The sequence below is a fragment of the Bos taurus genome, chromosome 25 (genome assembly GCF_002263795.3).
Source record: "Bos taurus isolate L1 Dominette 01449 registration number 42190680 breed Hereford chromosome 25, ARS-UCD2.0, whole genome shotgun sequence".
Classification (NCBI taxonomy): Eukaryota; Metazoa; Chordata; class Mammalia; order Artiodactyla; family Bovidae; genus Bos; species Bos taurus.
The window spans coordinates 22,511,560-22,538,078 of record NC_037352.1 but is presented as its reverse complement, the minus strand read 5'-3'; the positions used below and the strand labels follow the sequence as shown (position 1 = coordinate 22,538,078).

Below are 26,519 nucleotides of genomic sequence, written 5' to 3'. Positions count from 1 at the left end.
AAGAACTTCTATCAATAAGAAGAAACTGTAGAACATAATAGAAAAGTTGGCAGAAGTCCTAGACATGTTACTTTCCCAAAGAGGACATCTGAATGGCCAGAAAATATATAAACAGAATTGCCAATGGAAAGCACAGGGAGAAAACTACACAGTCACCAAATTGGCAAGGATTTTAAAACTGGAAAATACCAAGTATTGCCAAGAACACAGAGCAATGGCGCAAAGGGAATTTGCATGCCCCGCTGCTGGGAGTATAAACTGAGAGAGCTACTCTGGGAAGAAATTTGGCAATGTCTAACCAAACTTGATAAACACATCCAATGACCCAGAAATTCCACCTATAGTTAGATTTTCCTCCATAAACATAATGTTTATATTCATCAGGACACTTGTATAAAAACGTTACCAGGACTTCCCTGGTGGTCCAGTGGTTAAGAATCCACCTGGCAACACAGGGGACACAGGTTTGTGGTCTGGGAAGATCCCACATGCCGTGAGGCAGCTAAGTCTATGCACCACAATGACTAAGCCTGCAGTCTAAAGCCTGTGGTCTGCAACATGAGAAGACACCGCAATGAGAAGCCCAGGCACTGCAGAGAAGAACAAGCCCCACTCAGCACAACCAGAGAAAGCCCATGTGCAGCAACGCAGACCCAGCACAACTAAAAATAAATAAGTAATTTTTTAAAATGTTATCAGCAATACTGTCCATCACAGGCTAACACTGTGCTGTGCTGTGCTTAGTCTCTCAGTTGTGTCTGACTCTGCGACCCCATGTACGGTCCCCACCAGGCTCCTCTGCCCATGGGGTTCTCCAGGCAAGACTACTGGAGTGGGTTGCCATGTTCTCCTCTAGGCTAACATTAGGAACAACCTAAATGCTTGTGAACAAAAGGAGAGACAAATATATTGGAGTATAATCATACTCCGGGATACTACATAGCAATGGAAATTAACCAGGTACACGCAAGGAAAGAATGTTACCCACCATTCCATGTACTATATTTCATTCCAAAAAAGTAAAATTAAACTATATTCTTTAGGTGTGCACAATTAAAACTATAAAGAAAAGTAAGGGAGTGAGCTCAGTGGAAGTCACAAAGAAAGGAAGACATTGCTATCTGGTAAAGGCATGTGAGGGAGGGTATTACACTTTGTGACTCGATCTGGGTATTCGTTTTACAACAATTTGTTAAGCACCACATTTGTGTCTTATTACTTTTCTGTGTTTATTTTATTGCCCAATAGAAATGGATTGGGTAGCTTTTTATTGCTCCTCAGCACTGTGGCATTTATTATCTAACATCAGCTTCATCTCCCCTTTGAATAAAATGTTGACCAAAGAACGTCTGGAGCCACAGGAATTTTTAATTGAGCAATAAAGCCTGGAGATCCTTTCACAGCAGCACAATTCTGTCAATTTCAGCCCTTTTCACGGCATGATATTCACAGTATAGATACCCAGTCCCCCAATCAGTGATACTGTGGGAGTCCCCAGGTTTCTCTATTACAAACCACAGCAATCATTTCAATTCTTCATGCCTCTTCTTAACCTTCAACCACACAAGTTCCTTCCTCACTCTCAGCAAATGACACCATCTTCTACTTCACAGAGAAAATAGAAACCATCAGCTAAAAATATCTGGCCACCCTACCTTTAAACTACATCTCCACCATCCTTCATTCCTTCCTATTCAAGGTGCTCAAGAAAGACCCACTGATCCAGAGATCTTCACTTCTAGTTAGTGTTATTCTGCCTCAGAGATTTTGTCCATGTAGGAGCTGGACAGACCCAGGCTCCCCATCGACCAAAAGCCATGCTTTTAGACTCAGTATTATCTCCAAGCAAGATAATTTATTTATTCCTACCTCACTGCCTTTGCATAAGATTGCACTACTTCCAGTACAGAGTGATTTTTTTAATGATTTTCCTGATCATTAAGTAGTTCTACTTTGTATATTTTTTTAGTTTCCATAATAAAAAGTTAAAATCAGTTATTACTTGATGAATAACACTGATACTCTGTGATCTTGGTCTGCCTAGTAGAATATCTAAAACAGGATTAAGTCGAGAGGGTATGTGTGACAGAAAGCTGTCAATAAGAGCAGAAGTGATTTTTTAAACTACCTCTGTCAAAAAGTCTAAAGCACTACTATTTTGTAACAAAAAATTTGACATATCACATCAGCCAGAAATAACTCAATTATTATAGTTTTAGGTAGAAAGGAAGAAAAAAAATCACTGAATCATGTGGGTGTGTGTGTCTGTGTTGAAAGCAGTAATCTGTTATGGCTTAAACATTCAGAAAAGACTGTGATTTTGTGTTTTGACATTCAAAAAAAAAAAAAATTTTTTTTGAGCCCACATTTCTTCTAGCCTCTGAATACCCCGCATGTATCTTTGATGTCATTACTCAAAATGTTCCATCATTACTAGGTGGGAACTGCTAAGGACAGTGTTCCTAATTGTCCTAATTAATACACGAGTCACCCCTCACCGATGCTGCAACCTCTTGGGGACTGTGTAACGGATGTCCACTGGCAGGACAGAGGGATGCTGTTGGGAGGGAAGGGATGAAGGCAGGGCCGACTCTCCCTAAGGATCTTCCTAGTCCATAGCACCTGGACCCCCTCAGACTCACCTGACCAGTGATGTAGATTGGAAGGAAGATCCAGGACAACATCAGCACGAAAAATAAGCCCTGCCCGAGAAAACAGAATCAGGACTCAGCTCCTGCCCAACATTGTGGTGACAATTTGGATTTCCTTATGTCTGGATGGAATCTAGTCTGGTCTGCTCTGGTTCCATCTCTTACTTACTGAGTAACTCACCCTCCCTGGACCATCACATCCCCATATTTAAACAGAACATGGGGATGAAGTGGGGCAGAGTGGCTCCCAGGGCTATGTCTCCTAAACCTTGCATATCCCACTTTGTCCACTTGTGTTCCCTCAAAACAAGGCTGTGAGGTCAGGCAGGCCATGCTGATGAACAGCTGGTGCTGGGAGAGTTTACATAGGTCTCTGAGACACATTTTTCTCACCTGTGCAATGAGAGTAGCAGCACCGCCACTGGGTTGTTGCAAGGGAATCAGTAAGACGATGCTTACTAAGCACTTATTATATTCCAGACATTCCCATGCACGCTTTACAAGCATGAAGTCATTTAATCCTCACAATGACCCGATATGGAAGGTACCATTATTTTCTCTGTTTTATACATGAGGCTCAGAAAGGTCAAGTAATTTGCCCGAGGTCACTCAGCCTGTAAGTTTTAGAGCCCAGATTTGAATCCAGATGGTTTGGTTCTAATCTGTAATTGAATCCCATAATATGATGATGTATGCAGTGTACTTAAGTCTATGGCACAGGGTAAACGCTTAAAAAATGAGTTGTTATGAAGATGAAGATCACTATTAATAAGTGCATCCCCTCCCAATCAGTAAAAATCATATCCTGAATGAGCCTGCTACACAGAGAGTGTGTCCTGTCTCCTGAGTATCTGCAGGGTGGCAAAAAGATCAAGAACCATGGAACCACATAAGTTTTGTGATGGGCAATTGATATCTAATACACAGAAACACCCCCCAGTCCCACAAAACCTTGTATCTTCTGCATCTGCACAGAAGAGATTCGTGCCTTCTTCACACACATATCTGCCTTACGGACTCCCATCAAGCAAACACGGGGAAGCCTGCAATATGACTTGCAGATCAAATTGATTTTTGCTAACCAGGGATGCCCTTGATGCTTCCTGCTTGTTTCTTCATAAAGCACCACTATATTTAGAAGAGCAGAGCATGCATAAAACTGCCCCCCGCCCAGGATCCACTTGTTTGGTAATCTTGAACTGACATTGCCCTGGAAACATACTTACATTAAGCTCATAAGCAGTTACAGAAAGACCCGCAGCAGCACCTGACCCTGCCAGGCCAACGAAATGTCCACTTCCAACGTTGCTGGCAAACAAGGATGCACCCACCTGTGGGGAGACGGACAGGTCAGATCTTGCAGCCAAGCTCTGGAGTGGCTTCTTCCCACTCCCCTTCTTCCCATACTCCAAAGGGACCATGACAAAAGGAGAAAGTGGGGCCATCCCTAGTTCATCTAGCAATAAAAACCTCTTCTCCGAGACTCTTTTACTTCCACCTTTAGGAAACTGACATAACAAATATGCATATCTAGGATGCCTAAAATGTAAATTGTGCCCCCCATTAGGCTTGTGCAGTGCACAACTCGAACAACTGTATGCAGCATCCCTAGGGGTTAGGGAGGACAACAGGTGTTGTAGAAAGTGCTCCAGGATGAGAATCAGGAAGCCTGTGTTGTTCCTCAGCTCCACTTCTCACTTAGCAAAGTGGAGAGCCCTTCTAGCAGAACTCTAAGTGAGCAGAACAGTTCTTGAGGACCCCAATTCCTGGACTTCATTGATGACATAAGACAGACTTGGGCACCTGGCCCCAGTTGAGCCAATTACATTCTCTCTCCTGGGAATCTGGACCTGGGAAATCATCTTTGCTGGTCCCTTAGACTGGGGGGCATGTAACCCAGGGCAGTGTGTGTGTAGCAAGGGGATGGGGAGCGGGGTGCATAGCACATTCAAGTCTGCTACTCTGAGAGGAGAATGAAGAAGACTTGCAGAAAAAGGCAGCTCAAGGGAGGACAGAACCAGATAGAGACAAAGAGACAGATGATGGGGGGAGAGAGCGGGAACTGTTTGTGAGGGGACTGTGGTGCCGCCCACTGACTTTCTAGTCCCTGGTTTTCATTGACTCTATGCATTGATCTGTCACTATCACACTCTCTTGAGTGTTATAGCTTAGCAGTGTTTTGAAGTAGAGAAGTCCTAAATCCTCCAACTTTTTTCTTCCTTTTCAAGTTTGTTTCAGCTATTCTGGGTCCCTGGTGTTTCCATCTGAATTTTAGGATTGCCTTACCAATTTCTGCAAAAAAAGGAGGGGGGGTGTGATGCATATGGAATTATGACAGGGATTGTGTTGAATCTATAGTTCAGTTTAGGGACTGTTACTATTTGTGTTAAATAGATACTAACGTGCCATTTTAATTCCCTTATTAGCTTAGGCAGCTGCAATGTCAAATTGATGGTTTTTTAACTAATACCTCTGGATAAAAAGCTGCTCATGCTGCATGATCATTGATTTGGATCAAATAAAGACAAGTTGTACAAAGGGTGCATTCTAGAGTAAAACACTGGCAATAATATGAGAATGGGGCTTTGAACGAGATCCAATCCTGTTCTAACCTACTGGTCTTCAAGACTACTGCAGAGCTGAAGAGAAGGGGATGGGAATAGAGCCATTCCCAATAGAAACACGACAAAGCTTCCTGTTCTTATTGCGATTCCGTTGTTTTTCTTGAATTAAAGCTCCCTGGGGGCTTCCCTGGTAAAGACCCTGCCTGCCAGTGCAGGAGACATGAAAGACAGAGGTTCAATCCCTGGGTCAGGAAGATCCCCTGGAGAAGGAAATGGCAACTATTCCAGTATTCTTGCCTGGAGAATCCCATGGACAGAGGAGCCTGGCGGGCTATAGTCCATAGGGTCACACAGGGTCAGACACGACTCAAGTGACTTAACACACACGCACGGGGGCTTCCCTGGCAGTACAGTAGATAAGAATCTGTCTGCCAATGAAGGGGACACAGGTTTGATCCTGGACCTGAGAAGGGTCCACATGTTGGGGAGCAACAAACCCCATGCGTGGCAACTACTGAAGCCCACGTGCCCTAGAGCCTGTGCTCTGCAACAAGAGAAGCCGCGACAATGAGAGGCCTGAACACTGCAATGAAGAGCAGCCCCGCTCACCACAACCAGGGAAAGCCCACGCAGCAACAAAGACCCAGCGCAACCCAAAACGAATAAAGTAAATAAATAATTCAATAATTAAAAACAAAAAAAAAAAGCTCTCTGGAGGAAATTTCAAAGATCTTTACTCTGCCATTCCCAATGACACCACCCTGCCTGTTCCTCTGAAATGTGACTTTTCCACTCTTCCCATAAAGAACTCACACTGGCTGATGGCTTGTTTTGACCAATATGACGCAGTGAAAGTGACACTGTGGGACTTCCAGGTCAAGGCTCAGCAGCCCGGCAGCTTTCATTTTTGCCCTTTCGAGTCAAACGCCTTGTAAAAACCTTGGGCTGGGTCACTAAACGATGAGGGGCATGTAGAGAGTGAAGCCCCAGCCTTCTAGCCATCCCCACCAGAGCCACATCTGTGGATGGGGCCGTCTTGGTGTCTAGCCCATCCAGCCAACAGCTAAATGCAGCCAAAGAGCTAAAGTGCTAAAGAGCAGGGGAGGAATCACCCACTCGAACCGTGCAATCATTGGAATAATACACTGAGACTTCCCTAGTGGTACAGTGAGAGTCTGCCTGCCAGTGCCGGAGAAATGGGTTCGATCCCTGGTCTGGGAAGAATCCACATGCTGTGGAACTGAGCAACTAAAGCCTGTGCACCCCAACTCCTGAGTCCTCACCCTAGAGCCCACGAGCTGCAACTACGGAGCCTGTGTGCCTAGAGCCTGTGCTCCGAAACAAGAGAAGCCACTGCAATGAGAAGCCTGTGCACTGCAGTGAAGAGTAGCCCCCACTCATTGCAACTAGAGAGAGCCCAAGTGGAGCAATGAAGATGCAGCATAACCAAAAATTAATTAATTATATCTTTTACAAAGATATAATATGCTGTATATACTATATATATATATATATATATATATATAATGAGTCACTTTGCTGTACAGCAGAAATTAACATAGCATTGTAAGTCAGCTATACTTCAGCTTTTAAAAAATAAATTTTAAAAAGAAATAATACACTGTAGTGGTTGTGAGCCACTACATTTATGGGTAGCTTCTTAGGAGCAATAGCTAACTGATGCACTTGTTCCAAAGCCCTTTCTCTTAACCACACCTCCTTTCCGTTGACATCATTCTCCGGAGTAAAGAAAGCAAAGAAAGTTCCACAACTGCCCTTTCCTTCTTGACCTGGAGAAGGGTCATCCAAGAATATGAGCAAAGAAATGGATACAAGTATGCAAAAGCAAGCATACTTAGGTGAGCTGCTATATTCCAACTGAATCTTTTTTTTTTTTTTGAGCCCAGCATCACTCATGATAAAGACCATTTGACCAGCATTTCTTAAAGTTCAATCATTGCGGGACTTCCCTGGTGGTCCAGTGGTTAAGACTTCACCTTCCAATGCACAGGATGTGGGAAGCTAAGATCCCACATGCCTCATGGCCAAAAACCCAAAACATAAAACAGAAGCAATATTGCAACAATTTCAGTAAAGAAAAAATTCAGTCACTGAGTACTTCTTTTGTAGCCATCTCTATGTCCACTACACCTGCACTGGTATTTACTCAACATTTTACCTTATACTGACTTCTTCTTTAACTTATATATATGATTATTATTTTATTATTTAACCAATTATTATATATTAATATGATATATGTATTTACAACTTTACATGGAAAACCAGTATCACTTGCTTTACATAGAAAAGAACCATACAAATAAAATGAAAATGAAAAAAAAAAGTTATAAAATTCTATCTAGGTTCTCCAGACTACCAAATTTACTTACCCTGAAGCTTGCATTCTCTTTGTTAAACACAGATTAGTCCGTGCTAAAAGACCGGTAAAGCCATCTTAGTAGCAAACTGTGACTTTCTTTTATGTAACCAAGAAGACTGACTGAGAATAGGAAAGGGAATGCTCCCACGATGTAATCTGACGTTACTCAGTGTTGTGTCTGCACAACTGAAAAATCGTGGTGCACCCGTTCTTCACACTTAGGAAATGCTGCACTAGATTACAAGCTCCGTGAGGGTGAAGACAAGCTCAATGATGTCTCCTCTGTTTGGTGCCATGCTGGACAGGGAACTGTTCTAATGAATTCACTGAATATATAACGCAGAGCTCATTTTTGGTATCTTTTGAGAACAGTGTGGTCATTGTCTTCAGACATCATATTGACCAGAGGCTCAGATACCTGTTATCTCTCTGTATCTTACATCTTTTGGACTCCCTGCAAATGGGAAATGTCTTCTCTCTTTTTATTTGGGAGATTTAACACTTATAATAGAAGATCATGAATAAAATGATCATTCCTGATTCCTTACTCAGGACCCATGAAGCAGAGGCCTGTGTGCATATATGTGTGTGCATATGTGTACACGTGTGTGCACATATGTGTGCATGTGTGTATTTCCACAAACTGTGGGAAAGTCTTCAAGAGATGGGAATACCAGACCACCTTACCTGCCTCCTGAGAAACCTGTATGCAGGTCAAGAAGCAACAGTTAGAACCGGACATGGAACAACAGACTGGTTCCAAATTGGGAAAGGAGTATCTCAAGGCTCTATATTGTCACCCTGTTTATTCAACTTATATGCAGAGTCCATCATGTGAAATGCTGGGCTGGATGAAACACAAGCTGGAATCAAGATTGCTGGGAGAAACATCAATAACCTCAGATAAGCAGATGACTCTACCTCTATGGTAGAAATCAAAGAGTAACTAAAGAGCCTTTTGACAAAGGTGAAAGAGGAGAGTGAAAAACATGGCTTAAAATTCAACATTCAGAAAACTAAGATCATGACATCCAATCCCAACACTTCAAATAGATGGCAAATAGATGGAGAAACAATGGAAACAGTGACAGATTTTATTTTCTTGGGCTCCAAAATCACTGCAGATGGTGACTGCAGCCATGAAATTAAAAGATGCTTGCTCCTTGGAAGAAAAGTTATGACAAATCTAGATAGTGCATTAAAAAGGAAAGACATTACTTTGCCAACAAAGGTCCATCTAGTTAAAGCTACGGTTTTTCCAGTAGTCATGTATGGATGTGAGAGTTGGACCGTAAAGAAGACTGAGTACTGAAGAATTGACGCTTTTGGACTGTGGTGTTGGAGAAAACTGTTGAGAGTCCCTTGGACTGCAAAAGACCAAACCAGTCAATCCTAAAGGAAACTAATCTGAATATTCATTGGAAAGAGTGATGCTAAAGCTGAAGCTCCAATACTTTGGCCACCTGATGTGAAGAGCCAGCCCATTAGAAAAGACACTGATGCTGGAAAAGATTGAAGGCAGGAGGAGAAGGGGAGAGAGGATGAGATGGTTGGATGGCATCACTGACTCAACATACATGAGTTTGAGCGGGTTCCGGTAGATGGTGAAGGACAGGGAAGCCAGGCGTGCTGCAGTCTATGGGCTCACAAAAAGCAGGACATGACTGAACGACTGAACAACAACAATGTATTTAGCAATGCCTTTAGCTCCCCTTGAATAGAGAATACTAATTGGGCTGTTGTATTTGTTATTTGGGTTCTCAACATTTTTTCCACCTTGTCTCAGTAATGGTCTCCAGCTGTCCTTCAGGGTCTAGCCCTTCTTATTTCTCATCACATATGCCTCAGAGCAGGCTCCATGCCCTCCAGATAAGGCACTGAGTGTGTGACCCAGGCTTGAGTTACTTAACACAGCAAACTACCTTGGTCACAGTGACTAACACAGAGATGGGCTTGGGACACATATTTTCCAGGGATCCTGCCATGGAGGCAGGTGCTCTTCCCATGCTAGGCTGGAGATGGAGAGGATGGAAAGTCTGGAGGAGTGGCCATCATCTTGTTGACATGAAGTTGAGCCTGTTTGGGAATGGCACCCTTCCAGAAGCAGAGACACTGATAGAGATAGATAGGTGATAGACAACTAATGGATAGATGGATAAATGTGTGTGCTTCATCGCTCAGCCCTGTGTCTGACTCTTCCCGACCCTATGGACTGTAGCCCACCAGGTTCCTCTGTCTATGGGATTTTCCCAGGCAAGAATCCTGGAGTGGGTTGCCATTTCCTCCTCCAGGGGATCTTCCCAACCCAGGGATTGAACCCACATCTTCTGTGTCTCCTGCATTGCAGGTGGATTCTTTATCCTCTGAGCCATCAGGGAAGCCCAGATAGATAGGCAGATAGATAGAAAGATATATATTAATAGAAAGATAGATAGATAGACAGATAGATGGGATAAACAGAGGGAGAAACCAGGTCCCAGTGATCACTTGTGCCCCTATACCCTGCCATACCTGAAACCAGACCAACTCTAGGTTTTTCCCTTAGGTGAGCTGATGGATTCTTTTTGTTCAAACAATTTCGAGTTGGAGCTAAGTCTTCTCTAGTTTAGACTGTGACTTCCAGACAACATGGAACCAGAGAGTCCTGAGAAAGCAAAGGCTAGACAGAGTATCGGGACTTGAAGAGTCTTTTAATTGAACCAAAGACTACTTACTGGCCACCACAGCATGTTGCCTCCAGCTAGAAAGTAGCCTTTCACGGTGTCTCTTTTGGTCTTCACTGTGGACTGAAACAGAGAACAGCAGTGGGTAAAGGAAGTGTTAGCAATCAGAGGCACCCCCAGGTGGTCTAGTCCCAGATTATAACCCGGGAGTCCAGCAAGCCAGATTCAGACATCAAATATATTTTGGGGTTTGTTTGGTTTGGGGTTTTGTTTGTTTTTGTAAGAGTCCCTGAGCAATACTTCCCATGGCCATTATTTGCATGAAATATCTTACTTCACTATTTTTTGCACCATGCAGCTTGTGGGATTTAAGTTCTCCAATGAGGGATGGAACCTGGGCTCTCGGCAGTGAACGCGTGGAGTGCTAACCACTGGACCACCAGGAAAGTCCCTTTTTTTTTCCTTTTTTTAAAGTAATTTTTAAGTAATTTTTTCCTTTTTTTAAAGTGAGGGACTTCCCTGGTGTTTCAGAGGCTAAGACTCTTTTCTTCTACTTCCCTAGTTAGGGAACTAAGATCCTACATGCACTGTGGTGAGGCCCCAAAATAAACATTTTAAATTAAAAAAAAAAAAAAAGCCTCTCAGGTCCTTCAAAGAAAAAGTATAGGTGATGTATGATATTATATAAGTTATAGGTGATTTACAATTTTTAAAGGTTGTACTCCATTTATAGTTATAAAATACTGGCTATATCCTCTGTATTGTATAATATATTCTTGCAGCTTATTTTATGCATAATAGTTTTTACCTCTTAATGCTCTACTCCTGTATTTCTCCTCCCCTCTCCCCTCTGATAACCGCTAGTTTCTTCTCTACATCTGTGATTCTACTTTTTTGTTCTTTTTGGTTTTTTTTCTTAAGATTGTTTTTTGATGCGGATCATTTTTAAAATTCTTTATTGAATTTGTTTCAATATTGCTTGTGTTATGTGGGGTTTTTTTGTTTGCTTTTTTGATGATGAGGCACGTGAAATCTTAGTTCCCTGACCAGGGATGGAACCCACATCCAGCCAGGGAAGTCCTTTTACTTCTATTTAGTTATTTTCACTAGCTTGTTGTACTTTTTAGATCAAACATGTTTTGTTTGACCCATGGTTTGTTTTTTCTATTTATTGATTTGTTTCTGGCCGTGTGGAGTTTTGGTTGTGGCACCCAGGTTTCTCTCTGGTTGTGGCACATGGGCTCGTAGTTGTGGTGCATGGACATAGTCCCCCCACAGCAGGTGGGATATTAGTTCCCCTACCAGTGATCGAACCTGTGTTCCCTGCATTTGAAGGCGGATTCTTAACCACTGGTCCACCATGGAAGTCCCTGTTTGATGTCTGGTTTTTAAGATTTTCATTTGAATCCCTTAGAGGAGACAAACTATTCAGGTCATCCCCCTCTACAACTCCCTGCCTCACACATGTATAATAACCTACTAGGTCCCCCTAGACATCTGAGTTTTAGACCATGGTTTGTCTGTGACCGCCCACAATGGATGTCATTTACTGAGTATCAGTACTATGTACCAGGGGGCTGCCCTGGTGACTCAGAGGGTAAAGAATCTGCCTGCAATGCAGGAGACCTGGGTTCTATCCCCTGCGTCGGGAAGATCCTCTGAAGAAGTAGCAACCCACTCCAGTGTTCTTGCCTGGAGAATTCCATGGACAAAGGAGCCTGGAGGCTACAGTCCATGGGATTGCAAAGAGTCGGACACGACTGAGTGACTTTCATTCAGTCACTCACTATGTGTCAGGCTCTGCAGTAAGCATTTTGAAGCATCATCTCATTTTAATCCTCACCAACTCCTGTGAGAGCTTCTCTGGTGTCTCAGATGGTAAAGAATCTGCCTGCAATGCAGGAGACCCAGGTTCCATCCCTGGGTTGGGAAGATCCCTTGGAGGAGGGAATGGCAACCTACTCCAGTATTCTTGCCTGAAGAATTCCATGGACAGAGGAGCCTAGCAGTCTACAGTCCATGGGGTCACAAACAGCTGGACTGAGCAACTTTCACTTTCAGTTTCTATGAGGTTGATATCATCAAGCCAATCTAATACATGAACAAACCAAGGCTCAGAAGTAGTCCCTTATCTAGTGCCATATTTCTACAGAGAGGAAGACTGAGAACTCAAACCCAGGTCAGCCTGATTTCAGAGCTCTTTGGGAGTGAGCTTCTTGGCCCTAAAGGTACTTTAACAGAGACATTTAAACCACTAAGTGATCTTGGATAAGTTGTAACTTCTTCCAGCTCTGGGTGCAGATATTGGTAAGAGGAGTCTTACTGGATGAGAGATGACATGAAATGATATCTTTTCATCCCTGCAAAAGATCTTACTATAGCAAACAGATACTTTGGCTCATTCCTGCTGATTCCTGACACAGGAAGTATTTTCCAAGAGTAAAGAACTCCTTGTGCTAAAAGGGATCATCTAAATCCAGGGCTCCCCAAACCAGCACTACATCAGAGTCTCCTGATTCTCTTGTGAAATTACAGATTCCCAGCAACTCTAACCCTTATTCTAACTCTGCCTGTACCCCCTAATCCTGATCCCAATCCTGTCTGACTTGAGAACCTTGACTCTTAGGACTTCCCCGGTGGTCCAGCAGTTAGGACTCCACACTTTCACTGCATGGGGCATGGATGTGATCCCTGGTTGGGGACCTAAGAACCCACAAGCCATGCAGTGTGGCCAAAGATAAAAAAAAAGAATCAAGTTCTACTTACTGTAAAACCTTGAGCCAGTCTCTCCCTCTGACTTGACTTACCCATAGTCCAACAGCCAGGACAAAGAGGAAATATAGAACCAACACTGCGATGTCTCCTGCTTCCAGCGTCCTCCGGGGAAACGCCTCCAGGGGATCTGACTGTGTGAGAGGAGGGCTGCTAGCGCTGCTCTCCATGGTCCTGAACGAACTCTTGCAACGCTGTGGAAGTGCAAAGGTGTGTCACATGCCAGGACCCGGTGCCACTCTTCTCACCCTCTCTGTAACTGTCTCCTTGGGCACCCAAGCAGGGAGACACATGTGGAAGGATGTGTGATGGAGACAGACCTCAGGAAGGCAAATCCATCCGTTCTGTCATTCACCAAATATTTACAAGGAAGTCACATCCAATCTACAGTTAATGTTCACCAACCCCACCGCTCACTTGGCAAAACACAAAGAAAAACAAACAGCTTAAGTAATATAGATGTCTCACCACCCTCTTCCACGTATCCAGGAGTGAGAGAAAAACAGGACACCCGAGTCAGCCTGTTTCCCTGGTACCTCGCAGCCAGGTGAAAGTCAAGCCAGCAATTTTGCCTAAGGCTCAGCCAGTCAATACAATCTTGTTTCACTGCTGGATATGCCCATAAAATGTGTATGTTTATTTATTTTTAAATTTGTATTTATTTTTTATTTTGGCTGCACTGGGTCTTCGTTGTTGCGAGTGAGCTTTCTCTCCTTGCAGTGCATGGTTTTTTCATTGTGGTCGCTTCTCTGGTTGCAGAGCACCAGCTCTAGAGTGCACAGGCTTCAGTATTTGTGGCTCGCAGGCTCTAGAGCACAGGTTTGGTAGTTGTGGCCCACAGGCTTAGTTGTCCCGTGGCATGTGGAATCTTCCAGGACCAGGAATGGAACCTGTGTCCATGCATTGGAAGGTGGATTCTTAGCCACTGGACCATCAGGGAAGTTGAAATGTGTTTCTTTAATAAACATGTATATAGCACCTGCTACATGACAGGCATCATCCTAAGTGTTTATAACCTTGCAAAGTGGGCAGCCCAATAATGGGGTAACTCACCTCATAGATAATAACACAATATGATGTTTCATACAAGTGGGTGTGTATAATGACAGACATATTAAGGATTCAAGCCTAAGAGTCATCCAGTTGGCTGCACCCCTTACTGACCCCGAGAGCTTGGACAAATTCCCTAACTTCTCTAATTCATTGCATTGCCATCTGAAAACGGGACAATAAGAGGTTACATTTCACAGATCGTCATGATCTAGTACCTGTGAAGTATGGAGAACAATGCCACACACAGCTGTGCTCAGTAAATTATAGCTGCTATTATCACTATTACTAATTTTCTACAGTAGGCCGTGAGGCAAAGACCACCTAGTTTTACATGGAGGAAAAGAGATGATAGTATATGAGCTGGGTTTTGAAGAATGTGTAGGTGGTCCTACACGCCATGAGCAGGGATGCGGGTACATTCCAGGCTAAGGCAACAGTATCCACAGACATTAAGATGTGAATAAGCATGTCATGCTTAAGGAACCATCAGATTCTTTCCTGAGGATTAAGACTGGGAGCAGGGAAGTGGGCAGTGAGGCTCATTATCTATGAAGGCATTAAACCAGCTCTTTGATGTCATTCAAAGGATTCTCTAAGGTCAGTAGTTTTCTTTCTACAGAAAGAAGATATCATCATCTTCAGATATTATCCCCTGTTTCTATAACAAATATTTTATAATATTCTTTTTACTGAATACTGAAATGAAACTCACAGATAATGTTACCTACCTACACACATTTAAAACATCAATATAAAGCTCTATTATAAAAGAGAAATAAAAGAACAGCAATTTATGGTTAAAATGATGGATAATTCAACATATAACTGCTCCATCTGATGCAAAGGGGGAGTCAGATCCTTTTACCTATTATACTGAGTAAGCTTTGAATTTAAGAGAAATAAGAAAACTGGAATCCATTTGATTCCAGAAGCACAGAATAAAGTGTGACTCTACAGAGGAAAACCAGAATGTTTAAATCTGAAAAAGAAAATGCTTTGTGATTTTAAATGTTATAAAGAAATCCAAACAACTCCCATGATATACCATGTTTTTATAGAGCCCTCTGAGAAATATCAGAGACAGCCCCAATAAAATAAAAAGCCGGTACATTTTTTAAACCATTTTTTAAAAAAATTGAGTACAGTTCATTTACAATGTTAGTTTCAGGTATATAGCAAAGTGATCAATATTTTCAGATTCTTTTCCATTATAGGTTATTATAAGATATAGAATATAGTTGTCTATGATTTTAATGTAAAGGAAAACCCAGAACACTTGTTTTGTGCAAACTGCAGATAGGTTCTGTGCGCTGTGCTGTGTTTAGTCGCTCAGTCATGTCTGAGTCTCTGCGACCCTACAGACTGTAGCCCACCAGGCTCCTCTGTCTATGGGATTCTCCAGGCATGAATACTGCAGTGGGTCGCCATGCCCTCCTCCAGGGGATCTTCCCAACCCAGGGATCCAAGTCTCCTGCATTGTGGGCATATTCTTTACCATCTGAGCCACCAGGGAAGCCCAAGAATACTGGAGTGGGTAGCCTATCCCTTCTTCAGGGGATCTTCCAGACCCAGGAATCGAACCAGGGTCTCCTGCATTGCAGGCAGATTCTTTACCAACTGAGCCACCAGGGAAGCCCCAGAACTGATAGAACCTGGAGATTAACTGAGAGAGGGGAAGAACTGGGGAGCCATTTCCTGCTTCTTACCAGAGCTGCCCAAAGGTGGAGTAGCCTGGTCACCTGGGTGACACATTCCTGGTTCTTAAAGCAAGGCTTTTCATCTGCAACACTATCGGCATTTTGGATCTCGTATGCAGGTCAGCAACAGTTAGAACTGGACATGGAACAACAGACTGGTTCCAAATAGGAAAAGGAGTTCATCAAGGCTGTATATTGTCACCCTGTTTATTTAACTTATGTGCAGAGTACATCATGAGAAACACTGGGCTGGAAGAAGCACAAGCTGGAATCAAGATTGCCGGGAGAAATATCAATAACCTTAGATATGCAGATGACACCACCCTTATGGCAGAAAGTGAAGAGGAACTAAAGAGCCTCTTGATGAAAGTGAAAGAGGAGAGTGAAAAAGTTGGCTTAAAGCTCAACATTCAGAAAACGAAGATCATGGCATCTGGTCCCATCACTTCATGGGAAATAGATGGGGAAACAGTGGCAACAGTGTCAGACTTTATTTTTCTGGGCTCCAAAATCACTGCAGATGGTGACTGCAGCCAAGAAATTAAAAGACGCTTACTCCTTGGAAGGAAAGCTATGACCAACCTAGATAGCATATTCAAAAGCAGAGACCTTACTTTGCCAACAAAGGTCCCTCTAGTCAAGGCTATGGTTTTTCCAGTGGTCATGTATGGATGTGAGAGTTGGCCTGTGAAGAAAGCTGAGTGCCGAAGAATTGATGCTTTTGAAGTGTGGTGTTGGAGAAGACTCTTGAGAGTCCCTTGGACTGCAAGGAGATCCAACCAGTACATTTTAAAGGAGATCAGCCCTGGGATTTCTTTGGAAGGAATGATGCTAAAGCTGAAACTCCAGTACTTTGGCCACCTCATGTGAAAAGTTGACTCATTGGAAAAGACTCTGATCCTGGGAGGGATTGGGGGCAGAAGGAGAAGGGGATGACAGAGGATGAGATGGCTGGATGGCATCACTGACTCGATGGACGTGAGTTTGAGTGGACTCCGGGAGTTGGTGATGGACAGGGAGGCCTGGCGTGCTGCAGTTCATGGGGTCGCAAAGAGTCGGACACGACTGAGCGACTGAACTGAACTGAACTGAATTCCTTGTTATGAGCGGGCTGCCTGGTGCATTGTAGACGTTTAGCAGCATCCCTGGGAGCCACCCACTCGAGGCCAGCAGCACTTTTGCACAGCTGCGGCAGCCACAAATGTCCCCTGTGTTGAAAAGCACTGCCTTAGAACCCAGGAGACTAGAGACGTTCATTTAGAGAAGATGCCTCAGGGGGGCGCTCAGTAGCCTTTAACATCCCTTCCCACAGCAAGTGCAGTACTGAACTTCTCTCCCTGGGCCTGGGCCTTGCTCTTCTGTTGAGAGGATGCTCACAGCTTCTCAGACCTGTGAGAAGATCCAAACAATCACTGATCCATAACACTGATCCAAAGATGGACGGACAAGAGAAGGAGGGAAGGAAGGAAGATGGACCAGCCAGTATCAGGCAAACCCAACTCACTGACCCAGCCTGAAGGCAGGAGTATGTAGCAGAAGCCCAAATTCCATCCCAGGTCATCCCTCAGCCCTCCCTGCTTCAGTCACGCTTAGGTTTTATGATCATTGTCATCAGTCCAATGGGATGGTAATAACCTAACTGAACCAGAAAACTCGCAAGGAGAAAGTGGGAAGGGAAGACTGTACTGGAGAGCTCCCAAGGGTGGAAGCAGAGATTCATAAAGGAGGCTCTAACCAGGAGGCAGATTTGGAGGCTAGAAAACAAGGGGACTAGATGGTCCTTAAGGTCTGACTCGACGGTGAAGCCCTTCTTGGTTAAGCAGTGTTCTTACCGCCACTCCACAGACAAGGAAGTGGTGTCGCATGACTGAGTGCCAGAGGCGGGGCTCAATTCCAGATCTGATTGCAGAACTGTGTTTTATTTTTATTTTTTTTATGTGTTTTATTTTTCAAATTTTTTTTGACTATGTGGTTTGTGGGATTTTAGTTTGAACCCTCATCCTCAGCAGTGAAAGCATGGAGTCCTAACCACTGGACTACCAGGGGATTCCCTGACCATCCTTTTAAAAAAATTATCATTATTAAAATATAGCTGATTTACAGCATTGTGTTAGTTTCTATATCTGTTAATCTTAAACTCTTAATTCATCTCTCCTCTTTTCCCTTTGGTAATCATAAGTTTGTTTTCTACATCTGTGTCTGTTTCATATGTAGATTAGTTTGTTCATTTTTTTTAGATTCCACCTGTACGTGCTGGATTTACTTCACTTGGTATGATCATTTCTAGGTCCCCCCCATGTTGCTGCAAATGGAATTATTTCATTCTTTCTTATGGCTGAGTAGTATTCCACTGTATATATGTGCCACATCTTCTTTATCCACTCTGTTGATAGACACTTCTGCGTCTTGGCTGCTGTAAACAGAGCTGCTATGAATATCGCATGTATCCTTTTGAATTCGAGTTTTCTCTGAATACGTGCCCAGGAGTGGGATTGCTGGATCATAATGTTAACTCTAGCTTTTTGAGGAACCTCCATACTGTTCTCCATAGTGGTTACACCAATTTATATTCCCACCAACAGCATAGGAGGGTTCAGAGACTGCATTTTCAAACGCTTCAACTGCTTTCAAGTACCCTGCTGCTTCCAGCACTGGGGACTTGAGGAAGAGGGAAGCAGCTTAAGGTGGAGATTTATATTGAACTGGGGAGTGGGGCGGCTTGTCCTAAAACTCTGCAGGTCTGAAAGGGAGGAAGGGGAGGAAGGAAGCAGGGGCATTAGACAGACTGGTGAGCCAGCCCTCCCCCGTCCACAGCCCCGCTCCCAGCTGCCTCTTCCAGGCCTCTGCCTGCCAGGCACCGAGAGGGGCAGGAGCAGATAAACAAGCCATTCATCACCGGCTCTGGGAGGCTGGCACTGACTCCAGGCTCTTCTCGAGTCCCAGGGAGGTGGGGCCCTGCCGGTGGCCAGGATGTACGGCTTTCTTCAGGATGGGAATAGGAGCTAGCAACATGGACCAGAGAGGCTGCGGAACCCAAGTGCTGGAGCCTTGGCCACATGTCCCAGGGGAGCCCTCCACATGCCCTCGTACAGCAAAGCCACGCTATCACCATAACAGGGATCATCTCTAAAGCTATTTATTGAAGTTGCGGGCCTGGAACTCAGTTTGCATTGATTCTCTTACTCATCCTGGTCAGCTCAGTGAGGCAAACACACTTGTTGCTGTTCAGTCTGAGTTGTGTTTGACTCTTTGTGACCCCCTGGACTGTAGCCCACCAGGCTCCTCTGTCCATGGGATTTCCCAGACAAGAATCCTGGAGTGAGTTGCCATTTCCTTCTCCAGGGGATCTTCCCAACCCAGGGATTGAACCCAAGTCCCTTGCATTGGCAAGCAGATTCTTTATCACTGAGCCAGCCAGGTTATACTTTCATTTTACAGGTGGGAAATGGAGCCACAGTGAAGTAAGAGTGAGCTGGGTTCAGGTCACAGCTGTGCCACTGGCCTCTGGGTCATAGGAAGTGCAGAGGTGGGATTCAAACTCAGGTCCTGAATTGAAGCTCATTGTTACCCTATACTGACTTCTCTCTTTTTTCCTCTCTGCCCTTCTCTCCTTCTTTCTATCCTCCCCTCCTTCACTCCTTCCCTCCATCTACTTGTATCTTTGCCACAAACATTTATTAGGCCCCAGCTGTGTGCCAGGCTCTGTGCTAGGCCCCGGGGGACAAATTGGTGATGACAGTGAAACTGGCCCCTATCCTCGCGAGATCTCACCCAGTCCCCGACCTCATGAGAGCTCACCCAGCCCCTTGCAGCCCCTTGCATGCCCAGAGCTACCCTCTGCACTGCCCCAGAGGGCTTCACTTCCAAGGACGGAACCACCCCGTGGGAGGCCAGGGTTAACAGGAGTCTATGCAAAGCAGGCACTCTAACAACGGCCCTGTTTGCAAGAACACCCTGCCCTTACTGCTGCCAACTGGCCCCAAAACAGAGGAAATTCAGCAAGCAGAGATGGCTGCTCAACCCTTTCCTTCTGGCCGCTTACATAACTTGCCAAAGCAGATGTGGAAATTTTCCGAGCCCCAGTGCTAGGCAAAGATGGGCAAGCATGCCCAGAGCAGGGTGGGGGCTCTGACTGTCTTCACTGCATTTAGGTTTCTTAGGCTGGCTCCTCTACATGCATCTACGGGTGGGGCTACATTATATTTCCCCCCACATTATTCTTTACGATGTGTGTGCATCTGAAACATTTCATAATGAAAGAAAAAGAGACAAACGGAACAAGATTTACAGCATAAAACCATACATGTATGTTAAATATGGATACATGCTGATGGGAAAAATAGTACCAACTATTTTGCCAGGATGCAGGCCTATTTGCTGAAGAATAACAAACCCATTACAGGGACAGAGAATGAGAGAGATGGAGACAGAAACCAGGGAAGAATTCTGCACTGGGTAAAGATGACAATGACTGTCTAACTACAAATTTCAATTATTGGAGTTTTTAAAAACTCTCTGGGAAATAAATGCACTTCGATCACCTGTAAAGACGTTAGAACTGCACTGCCCAGTTCAAATCCCAGCTCTACCTCTCACTAGCTCTGTGATCTTGAGCAAATAACTTCTCTGAGGCTCAGTTTTCTCATCTATAAAATCGGGATATTAATCAGGCCTATGTCACAGTTTTGCTAAAAGCATTAATCAAGTTCATTATAGAATGTGATCAGACCTACTAGATCTGACCTCGTCCTTCTCTCTCTTTTTTTTTTTTTCATTAAGCATTTATTTATTTATTTTTTACTTTTTGGTCACTCTGAGCAGCAATGCAGGATCTTAGTTCCCCGACCAGGGATCGAACCCAAGTCCCCTGCAGTGGAAGCACAGAGTCTTAACCTCCGGACAACCAGGGAAGTCCCAACACATTCTTCTTGTAAAACCATTAAAAGAAAGAAAAAAAAAGAGAGAGCATGGACTCTGTGGTCATGCAGATCCTGGCCTCTACGTGTATGAATCTCATTTTAAGCACATAGCGTCCCTAAGAGGTCGAGTTTCTGGTTAACCCCACAGAAAGCCCAGGCTGGGGCCCCAAGGCCACGCCACTGGTAAATGACTGAACTGGGACTTCCAACCGGGGCTTGATCTGCAAGTTCTCAACTACCGCTCAGCACGTGGGCCCTTAGCAGGGAAAACTGCAGAGGTGACCACACGGGCCCACACAGGCTGTACCTCCCAGGGCCGGCAACCCCTCACACCCTTTTCTTCCATTCCCCTGTGAAGGTAACTGCCCCCTCTTCAGCCATAAGCCTGGCCTTTGGCTCAAATTCAAGATGCTGATGGCAGAGACAGCCCCATAAGAGGGAGGGGGTCAGTACTGTAAAGGCTGAGCGAGGCCATCAGAGCCTCAAACAGCAGAACAGAGGACGGAAGGAGGACCACTTCTGCCTGCCCAGACAGCTAATGCCACACGGTTTGTTAGGAACAGATCTCTAGAAAGAGACCAGAGGACAGATTCTGGGGATCTCTGGGCTGAAGCAGAGACTGGGACTGTCCCTTGCCTGTTAGAAAGAGCCACCTCCCCGGTCATTAGCTAGAAAACCATGGGCACGGTAGGGCCTGACAGCTTTCCACAAAGAGTCCCTGTGGGGTTAACAGGTGTGAGTACAAGGGACCCTCGTGTGAGGCTTCTTCTCCAGCCCCTTCCCCACTTCAGTGATGACCTTGTCTCATAGCTCCTAGAGAGAACAGATGTCAAAAGGGCACCTTCTGAGCCCAGACCTGTCCACCCAAGTGCTGGCATGGAATCTCTCATGGAGTCTCAGTCGTCATCTCAAAGGTAATTCATCCAACATAGAGACGGTGATCTTCAAGGGCTTCCAGTCCATTCCATCTCCCTAAACGGCAACTTCATCCACTCTGCTGCTCAGGTCAGAAGTCCGAGAGTCATCCTCAAATCTTGCATCCATTCAATTTTACATTCATTCATTCTTGCATTCATTCCCTCATCCAGTGGCCTATGAGCACATCCAGGTACTGTGTCTAAGCACCAAAGATGCTAGGCCTGGCAAACATACCAAAAAAGACATTATAGTGTCTCTTGTTCAACTCCCAGAATCTCAGTCTCCCAGAACTGACCTCTGACTCCATTCTGTTGTATGTCCAAAGCAGAGCCGGACTCCATCTATTTCCTCTCACTTTACTTCTCTGGCTTTCATTCAAGCCACCATCACTGGTGTCTAGAGCAGAGGAAGAATCTTGCCTCCCCAGTGCCACTCTTGCTTCCTTGGAATCCACTCCCTTCACATGGAAGCCAGAGAGATCTTTGAACATAAATCAGATGGGTTCCTTTTCCTGCTCAAAGCATCTCAGCGCCTGCTGACTTGCTCTGCCAGCCCCATCTCACCCTGGTCTTCTTTCTAGCCCATGGGTGCTACTTCTGCCTCAGGGTCTTTGCCATTCTGTTCCCCCCACCTGCCATGCTCTTCCCTCTTGGCTTGGTGAACTCCTACTCATCCTTCGGATGGCACCCTACTGTCTCAGCCCCAGAGGAGTCTTCTCTTGGCTTTAGTCTAAGTTGGATGATTTGCCATCATAACAAACACGACTTCCCATCACTGTTGAATCAAGCAGGACATTTGATTTGTACGATTCTCTCATTCCCACTCATTCCCACTGCAGTGTAAGCTCCACAAAGGCAGGGGCTCTGTCCATCTCGTTCACATTGTGTCCTCTGAGCAGGCACTCAATGTGTGCGAGCTAAGTCGCTTCAGTCATACTTGACTGTTTGCAACCCTGTAGACTAGAGCCCACCAGGCTCCTCTGTCCATGGGTTTCTCCAGGCAAGAATACTGGAGTGGGTTGCCATGCCCTCCTCCAGGGGAATCTTCCCGACCCAGGGATAGAACCTGGGTCTCTTATGTCTCCTGCATCGGCAGGTGGGTTCTTTACCACTAGCACCACCTGTGAAGTCCCCATGCACTGAGTAGACTTGTATAACAAACAAATGGGGGATTTTCTGAGCCTTTGCTATATACTCGCAATTGTGACCCAGCTTGGGACTGTCCTGGGGGTTCAGTGGTTGACTGCACACTTCCAATACAAGGGGCGCAGATTCAATCCCTGGTCAGGGAATTAGGATACACACACACACACACACACACACAACTGTGACCCCCTCCCCCACCGACCACCACCCAAAGTCATATCCTCAAGATGTCCAGTGAAGGACAGCATCTCTCCCACCTGCTCCCCAGAATCATCATGAAGACACCTTTTGAAAACCAGACTTGGTGGATAAGCTCGCCGCTGTCCGAGCTGAGTCTCAGCTTCTCCAGCTCACTATCTGTGCAGCCTTGGGCGCGTTTCTTTCCAAATCGGTCTCTGCTCACTATCTGTGCAGCCTTGGGCGCGTTTCTTTCCAAATCGGTCTCTGCTGTGAGTTAGGGTGGCTGGGCCAGCCATTCCGGTCCACCACGCAAAGCTCTCTGCACGTGCCTGCCATGTATCAGTGACTCCTATTTGCTTGCAGTTAACAGCAGTCGCATGGAAGTCACAGGCAGTGCCCCCTCTACCCCCTCACCCCCTCACCCCCCAGCAGTGTTTCGCTGTTTATGTAGGTATTTTTGCACCTGCTTATCTCCTGGGGCCTCATAAGTCCACTACACCTGTGGCTGGGCTGCGCTGATTCACACTGTCAATTGACAGATGAGGAGAAATGTTCACTCCAGGAGCCTGAAACCGGGTAAGTGGAGGATCTGGGACGCCAGCACGGCGTGCTCGGGCTGCATCAACCCGTGTGTGGGGGGCAGGACTAGCCCCCTCCCAGGAGAGGAGCTCTGCGCCCCCCCACCCGGTCCTTTGCCAGCTCTGCCTCCGGTCCCCGGAGTAGCTGCCCCCTGTGTGTGTGCCGAATGGTTATCAATTTGGGGGCTGCGGGAGTGGCGGACGGAGTCTTACCTGTCTCGGTGCAGGGCCAACCTGCCCTGGGTACCGGTGGCGGCGGCGGCGTCTGAGGCGGAAGGAGATAGAAATGGCTGTGAGGTGGGAGAACCTTCTGGGTTCCTTTTCCCTCGCAGCCAGAGTTTGAAAAGACAGCGGTGGCCTTCCCTCCGGCCCCGCCTGCTGAGAGAGGCTCCTCGAAGGTCAAACTCCAAATTCCAGCCTGGGCTTACTGCAGGGGTTAGAGGAAGCGTCAATGATCTCCCCCAGGGCGGTAGGAGAGGCCCCGGGCCAGCCCCAACCCTGAACTTGAACTTGAACTTGAACTCTGAGCAGGTCCCAGAGGGGAAGATGGGCTGACCTGAGCCCCGCCCACATGGCCCCACCTCCTCACCTGGTGGGGGGCCCATGGCAACGAGGGGGCGGGCAGCGGCTGCCGCCCGGGGCGCGTCCTGCCCGCTCGCCCACTCTGCCACTGGCCCGCCTCGGCGCTGGGGACAGGCGGGCTTGGGACGAGCTGGACGCGGGGGAGGGGAGAGGCTGGCAGGGGACGCAGGGGACAGAGGGACAGTCCCAGGAGGGCACTCGCGGCGGCCCCACCGCTGGGACAGCACCAGTAACAGTGACCACCTTTGTTCGATTCCTTTGCCCTGCGCTTTCCAGACCGAGGCAGGACAAAGGCAGGCGCCTGGAGCCCAGAGGAGTTGTCAGGAGTGACTGAGCCCGTGGCCGGGGGCCCGCAAGACCAGGACAGGCAGTAGGGGACCGCGGAAGGCTTGCACTGGATGCTCAGAGCATTCAAAAAAAAATTTTTTTTTTAAAGAAAAAGGATAGTTACTAGCGTTTGCAAAACAAGGGATTGAATGACTCTGGATTTCCCAGTTTACCAGAACAATCTGAAGATCTGGCCATTCCACATGGCCGCAGGACAGCCACTGGCTAGAGCAGGGTGCTGGCCGCCTCCCCACCACCACCACCACAGAGGCCACCTCCGGCCTCCTTCCCTTGACCTGGGCCCTGGGTGGGGGCAGCCCCTGGCTCAGAGCAGTTCAGAAAGCATGGTGAGAATCGACATGCTCCAGGCTCCATTCTGAATGCTTCCACATCTCTGCTCACTTGGTCTTTCCAACAAGCCTCCTGGACTGATAGTATTATGTCTATTTTACTGATGAGAAGACAGAGGTAGAGATGGGTGAGTGGCTTGCCCAGGTCACCAGCTGTGAGTGGCAGAACCAGGATTTGAACCCAGAGCGTTTCTTCCAGAGCGCTGCAGGGCCTGTGGAGGTGGCGTAGAAACAACCTCAGTGGACAGAGGCGGCCTGGATGCGCAGACACTCAGCGATTGGACCGACATCAGCATGAGCAGGGGACCTGCCTAGGGCGAAAGATGGACAGAAGGAACAGCTGGAATCAGAAAAGGTGGCTGGCGGACAGACAGCCGGGGAATGGACAGTCTGTGACTGCAGACTCAACACCAGAAAGGCAGAACAGGCTCCATCAAGCCAAGATCCAGTCCTGACTTCGTAGGGGCATGTCTGGGGGATCAGGGGCATGTTCCCTGGTTACAGTGCTACAAACAAAGCACACAGATGGGTGAGAAAGCAGACGGCACCGTGGTGGGCAGGAGAGCTACGGCCCAGCCACGACTCAGCTCCAACTGGGGGAACACAGGCCAAATGGGGCCAGACCTTCAATTGTTCTGGAAAAATGACAAGTCCAGAATTTTAGCCTTATGGTTATTTATCTATGAGGGCTGATTGCGGCCCACTGGTCCCTGGAACGTTGCTTCCTACAGTTTCTCTCATTGTCCAGCTTCTTTGGCTCTTGTTCGATACTGTAAAGAGTAGAAAATGAGGCTTCCCTGGTGGTTCAGTGGCTGAGACTCTGCACACTCAATGATAGGGATAGTGTAAATGGACAAAATAGGTGATTCAATAGTTAATTCCATGACGGGAGTGTAAGTAGAAAAAATATGAGAGACCCTTGTAAGTTAATGATCACTCAAGAGGGCAGGTTTGCTCAACCACAAAATCAAGCTGACTTGCTTAGCAACAAAACCACATAGCAGGAGCATGAGACATGTCCCCACTGCCCCCTAAAAATGGTGGCATGAGACCACATACTGCCCAGTAAGCTCAGTAAGTTTATGACCCCCTGAGATAACCTCTCTGCACACTTGAAAAACAACAATTTGACCATGTGTATGCTTGCTTAGTCACTCAATCATGTCTGACTCTTTGCGACCCTATGGACTATATAACCCCCCAGGCTCCTCTGTCCATGGGATTCTCCACACAAGAATACTGGAATGGGTTGCTATTTCCTTCTCCAGGGGATCGTCTTGATCCAGGGATTGAACCGGCATTTCCTGAGTCTCCTGCACTGGTGGGAGGACTCTTTACCACTCAACTACCCACAATAATTTATAGAACTAGCTTGACCAACTCAGGCTGACCAACTCAAACCTGAAGGAGGAGTTGATGATGGAAGCATGACATCTGTTCAACAAAGACAAACAAGTTCTTCTCCACCTCCCACTTTCCATTGGATTATGAAACTGTAGCCTCAGTTCTCAGGGAGCAGCATTTCTCAGTCACCCACTTGTAACCTTCACAAGCATCCTATTCTAATAAATCACTGCTTATCTATCACTTTGCCTCTCACTCAATTCTTTTCTACACTGAGACATAAAGAATTATGGTACCAGAGTCCTAAGGAGCACCCCCTGAAATGACACCTAACTATTTCACCAACGCAGGGGGGCCTGGTTTGATCACTGGTCTGGGAACTGGATTTCATAT

At 46.1% G+C, this 26,519-nt stretch overlaps 1 protein-coding gene across 1 annotated transcript in view; it reads right to left on the bottom strand.

Annotated features, from left to right (window-relative positions):
• Positions 1 to 24,204, bottom strand: part of SLC5A11 (solute carrier family 5 member 11) — a 57,404-nt gene extending 33,200 nt beyond the window's left edge. Inside the window, 5 exon segments of the mRNA NM_001034660.3 lie at positions 2,643 to 2,702; positions 3,878 to 3,982; positions 10,313 to 10,384; positions 13,069 to 13,227; positions 23,737 to 24,204. Coding sequence (NP_001029832.1) covers positions 2,643 to 2,702; positions 3,878 to 3,982; positions 10,313 to 10,384; positions 13,069 to 13,203 — 372 coding nt within the window. The 5' untranslated portion in view covers positions 13,204 to 13,227; positions 23,737 to 24,204.
• Between the last annotated feature and the right edge of the window lie 2,315 nt (positions 24,205 to 26,519).